The sequence below is a fragment of the Chenopodium quinoa genome, unplaced genomic scaffold (genome assembly GCF_001683475.1).
Source record: "Chenopodium quinoa cultivar QQ74 unplaced genomic scaffold, ASM168347v1, whole genome shotgun sequence".
Taxonomy (NCBI): Eukaryota; Viridiplantae; Streptophyta; class Magnoliopsida; order Caryophyllales; family Amaranthaceae; genus Chenopodium; species Chenopodium quinoa.
The window spans coordinates 2,653,763-2,659,762 of NW_018743212.1; the positions used below are offsets into that span (position 1 = coordinate 2,653,763).

The following is a 6,000-nucleotide window of genomic DNA, read 5'->3' on the forward strand; positions in this document are numbered from 1 at the left end:
TATCTTCTTTGTTTTAAATCGGAATTGGGCTTATGATATATCATTGAAAGCTTATTTCAAGGCCTATCCAACCAAATAATATTTGGATCAAAATTATGGGGCTATGAAATCATTTTTGTTCGGCTTTGTGATGTGGACACGAAAAGAGGAAAATAAGCTATGGTTTGGGGGAAATGAGGTAGGAATTGGATTGGTTTAGATGAAATAAATGAAATGTTGGGCTAAGGCTATGTTTTTAAGCACTTTGCATATTCAATACGCAACTCGACCAATGATGGCGGTGAAAGGTAGTTGTTCATCATCGTGTTTGGTTATGGGGAGACATTTTTAGGTGTCTATAATATGCATATGTTAGAATTAGCTTTTACAAACTTAGCAAAAGGTAGTTTATTTGATCAACTTTATGATAGATAAGTCATTTCCCCTAAATTTCATGCAATAGTTCTCTCTAAAAAAAATTAACATAGTACTAAAACAATGTTTAGGCTCGATGTTTTTCTCTCAACCAAACATTCACATTATTAGAGCTGAGAATTGAGTTAGTCAAACTTTTCTTGACCAAACAAGCTGTAACACCTCAATAATTCTCCCCTTTTCAAACCAATTATTTTAAATAAAATAGAGGAGAACTATTGACATGTTACCGCCACGTGTTAAAACGTTAAGGCTTTATTAGAATATTGCAGCGAAAAATCCAAACTTAAATCTTAAAATAACATGTTAAAGAAAACAATTAGTCAAAGCTTACAAATTGGAACCATAAAAGGCCCTTATTTAAAACCAAACCAATATTCAAAACCCAATTCATAAACGAAATAGCAAAACATAAATAAGTTCATCACAAGAAACGAATACTCTCAATTACACCAATATTTTGACAATGCGTTTGCCAAATCCCTGAACTTCACATCATCAAACTAACCTATGCAATACTGCTCTGCAATAATACAGGTGTAATAATTGGATTATCACAGGGTCTTTGAAAGATGAAGGCAATGACCAGAAGGAAACACACATACACACAAAAACACGCAATCAACAAAGCTGAGTACATACAAGCCACAACACACCAAACCTAGCATGCTCAGCTAATTAAAGAAGGTAAACACACAACATAAATTCATTAAAGACTTCACACTTAATAAATAGCTCAATCAACTCGACGTACTCAATAACCAATCCCAATCACTTGACTTTTTATGTTTAATTTAATTTGGAGTAAGAAATAGACAAGGTTGTACAATCCACCAAATCATTTTGGTCCCAAATAACCATTTAAAATAAAAAATAGCGCGACTGCTAGAATGGGCGCAATTTCATTCTCACAAAGTTAGGCTATGATCCCATTTAACTCTCATTATAAAATAAAAATGTAAATACCAAAAGAAAAGAGGACATGTTGATCAAACAAGCCTTGGAAAGTCACGGGCTACCACCTTGTACCCTAACCCATAATTGTCAATACTCTAAAAGTGCACATTTTCCAGAGTTTTATTGATTATCCATGTTTCATTTTACGTGGTTATAAGTTTAATTAATAGCCAAACTCATTCAATTAAACCATACACCATCATACATAGAAATTCACTTTTAATCTTATTTAGGTCAGCAATGATCACGCATCATAAATTGACCTTTAATTCCTATTAAATTTCAAAATATCCAAAATTGTTGAACATAGTCAACCCACCTAACTATTTTGGCTTAATCCACTTTTACTTAACATACTAACAAGTCATGCTTGATTAATAATAAAAATAATAATAACGTCATGGAATAATTAATAAATTCATTCCACTTAAACCATTCAATTCCAATCCTTCAATAATCCAAATGTGGTTATTATCAAACCAATCCAATAAATATATGCTTGTATAAGTATTCCATACAAACAATTAATCCAATTTAACATGCTTGCATTCATAATTCCATACAAACATAATCAATTCACCAAAACATGTCTCATAAACATAAGTACATATATGCATTAATGCAATGTTTAACCAAACAATTTTCATTCAAGTGTTCGTTAAACATAAAACTAAGTTCTTTTCACTTGGTATCTAAATATGATACTACTTACAACGAAGTAGACATGTATGTACGTCGTGTAAACAATTATTTGTGTCACTTTTAATCACTCAAAAGTCTCCTAGAGAATAATCACCTCCTAGAAAACAACCAACAATTAAATATTAATATCCAAACTAATTTCCAGTAATATAATTTCATTTGTAAAATATATATACAAATAAATATTATAAACATACTTGACGTCGGCCACCAATTTCCAGCAACAATCAAGTGTTTTTTGATACGTCCAAAATAGGTTGGTCATAGTGGCATGCCGACGTTAGGTTTGTTTATTTCCAACAATATATCCAAACTAATTTCAAGCAGTATAAATACAAATAAATATTATATATAAAATAAAATTTCATTTATAAAATATTTAAAAATACGAGGGTTGGGGGATTACACAAGCAAACACTCCTTAAGTATCACTTATGAGAACCTTTGATCTTGTAAGTTATACATCTTCAATCACTATGTGTATTTCTTATTTGACTTGTCTATTTGTTTGTTTTGAAGCTCAATCAAACTGTATGATAATTAGATTTGATCAAGCTTAGGTCACGTTCTTTTGGACTGAAATTTATCGACGAATTATAACGTCTTGAATTGAAAAGATATACTGATAAGTATTATGGATTTGCATTAATGTCCTTATCTAAAAACAACCTTGAATCATTTCGTGATCGCTTTGTGTTCAGTTTTTTTTTTCCAGAAAGCCAAAATAGAAATCACAAATAAATTATTGGGCCACGTGTCACTATGACTAACCTGTTTTGGACTATCCCATGAATTTCAGCATAACCATAATGAAATCACAAATAAACCTTAACCCAACCTCAGTCCAAACCCAACCCATGATCACAAAACCACAAATGACACCACCAGTCCACCACTACAACCTATAACCAAAACTATTTGCTCGAACCCACCAACTTAAATGGGCCAACAAAACAACACAATTTGAGCCCATAAGCCCATCCAATTGCAACCCTACTATTACTACCCTCATTTAAACCCTACCTCCTTTCCAAACCCTAGAAATTCCCCTTACTTCATCTCTCTCTCTCTCCTCACATCTTCTGCCGCTCTCTCTCTCTCTTTCCTCGCCGAACCTCTGCAACCATGGTACAAGCTTCATCTTCTTCCTCTCTCCTCTTTTTCGAATTCAATCTTCTGTAAATCATTTTCTGTAACTCTGTTTTCGATTGATTGATTGATTTCAGGCGGATGTTGAAGATGTCGCAGCAGCAGGAGCAGTAGCCGCACCAAAGAAGAGAACATTCAGGAAGTTCAGTTACCGTGGAATCGACCTTGATGCTTTGCTTGACCTCTCTACTGATGAACTCGTCAAGCATTTCCCTGCTCGTATTCGCAGAAGGTTTTTCTGATTTTTTTTTCATTTTTTGAATAATTTGATCGATTTTTTTTAGGAGATTTTGGAAATGAAATTGGGTTTTGATTGTGATAAAATTGAATTGATTGTTAGGCTTGGAAGAGGTTTGAAGCGCAAGCCTATGGCTCTCATCAAGAAGCTCCGAAAAGCGGTATACCTTCTTTTCTCTGTATATGTTATGATTTGTGGATTTTTTTTTTATATTTATTAGAATTATGTTTTTATTTATGTAAAAATTGGTTGCTACAAATTGTGATTCATGTGCGGTTGGATTGTGTCTGATTGCTTTTGGATTGTATCAATTAGGCTGTTGTAATTTTGATTTTGTTCGATATTTTTTACAATTCTTCCAATCTTAAGAGTATAAATGGTGATTAGATTGAATGACATACCTTCTATATTGGATCTATAGTTTATTGATGTTGTAAAATTGTATTGTATATATATATATGATATGAATGCCAGACATTTGTATAGCTTTGATTGGAGTATACATGGAAAACTGATCTGATTAAGTGCAACGGATACTATAATATAGGAATTACTGATTGGTAATGTAAAGTTGTCATTTTGACTCAATTTTGAGCCTCGAGTCTTAATGATATAGGTATATGATAATTGGAGTGGCCAATAGTTCCTTATGAATGTGCTTGTTTGATGTTTTAGTTCGTTCGTAATCTTAAGCCAAGAGTATAATGATAAATCGAATCCTTAACAAGCAGTGCCACTGTGATGTAATTGAGAACAGAATTTTTGGATGAAGTGTAGCCTAACTTTTTTATCTGTCTGTGTTGCTTCTATTGGTGAATGCGATTGCTGATGGTTCTTAGTTTTTTAATTTGCTATTGTTATTGGATTGAACACTCTTTTGTTGTTCCAGTGGCAAGTGTTTTGTTTATTTTCTTTAATTTTACTCATGGTATCATGATAAGTTATCAGCTTGTTTGAACCTCCAAATGTATCGAGTGATACTTGTTTCAACCTCTGAATGCATTTCGAAGCTATTATGAAATCTTGCTGTTAATTGTGGTAAAGTAGTATAATCCTCTGTTTTGAAGAGACCTCTTACTTTGCTACCTCATTTCTAGTAGTGTAATTTGTATCTGTTGCAGGCCTGCATCTTATTTTTAATTTGAGGAAATTAACATTCATGGTTTTTGTAACAGAAACGTGAGGCACCACCTGGCGAGAAGCCCGAGCCTGTGAGGACTCACCTCCGTAACATGATCATTGTTCCCGAGATGATAGGCAGCATCATTGGTGTGTACAACGGAAAGACCTTCAACCAGGTTGAAATCAAGCCTGAAATGATTGCCCACTACTTGGCAGAGTTTTCTATCTCATACAAACCTGTGAAGCACGGTAGACCTGGTATTGGTGCTACTCATTCTTCAAGGTTTATTCCCCTCAAGTGAAGACATCATTCTGTTACATCTTTGCAGTATTTAGAATTAAATCTCGCTAGGTTTTTTGTTCGACATTTCATCTGTCATGACTCGCTGAGTACTATGAATTTTGTGAGATTTTAAATGTGTTTTTATCATACTATTATTATGCCAATGAATTAAGTTTTGTTGAACTTCAATGGTTTGTCGTTGCTGCTGGTTGTGCACATTATGGAATTGGTTTCTGATTGAATAGAAGTTATCCCCAAAAGTTGAGTTAGTACTTAGTATGCTGCTATTATTCTTCATGGTTTTAGGGGTTACTCCGTACTTAATTTTTAGGCGTATCATTGTTTTGGGGCAGAGCTGCTCCCCGGAAATTAGTAGTCATTAACCAAGGGATTTGTTGCCTTATTCATGTACCAAAGAATAATTAATTCAGCACAGAATGCTTTTGCTGCATGTTTAGTGTTATGTCATTTCATAGGCAGGATGTTCTGTTATCTTAAAGGGCAGGCATTGGCGTTGTTTATTGTTTACTAGATTAGGTTACATGCCATGCACGGTAATTAATTTCATTATTGTTTATAATTCAATACAAAATTTTTTAAAAACAAAAATAAAATATTTTGTATAATGCATGTGACAAAATATATAACCACAACATTTTTTTTAATGTATATAATAAAATGAAAAATGAAATATAATGACGACAGAGTAATTATACAAAATTTTAAAATTTTAATGTATATAATGAAATGAAAATGAAATATAATGACGACAGAGTAGTTAGACAAAAAATTTTAAAATTTTAATGATAAATTAATATCGTTTTTTTCTTTTTATTAACTAAATAATTAAGTATTTTAAAAATTGTATATTAAACACTATGGGATTGTAACATAAATAGTTATTACAATAAGATTGATATTGTAAAAAAAAATTATGCTATTAGAAAGCCGTTTCCTAATAAGAAATTAAAACATTTTGAAATTTCGAAATAGAGAATATATGAATAACAAAAGAAGGTTTAGGGAATAATATTAATAGTAATAATCAAGTATGAATCAATTATTTCTAAAACGCATTTTTTATTTATTTATTTTTGTTACAAAAATATATTGAAGATTTGAAGGAATAAAATAC

General features: G+C 32.0%; 1 protein-coding gene across 1 annotated transcript; it reads left to right on the forward strand.

Annotated features, from left to right (window-relative positions):
- The first annotated feature begins 3,082 nt into the window (after positions 1–3,082).
- Positions 3,083–5,125, forward strand: LOC110734401 (40S ribosomal protein S15). Its single transcript, XM_021914548.1, has 4 exons — positions 3,083–3,201; positions 3,300–3,454; positions 3,563–3,620; positions 4,636–5,125. Exons 1-4 carry the CDS (start codon positions 3,199–3,201, stop codon positions 4,882–4,884), a joined length of 465 nt encoding a protein of 154 aa, XP_021770240.1. The 5' UTR covers positions 3,083–3,198; the 3' UTR covers positions 4,885–5,125.
- Positions 5,126–6,000: the final 875 nt, after the last annotated feature.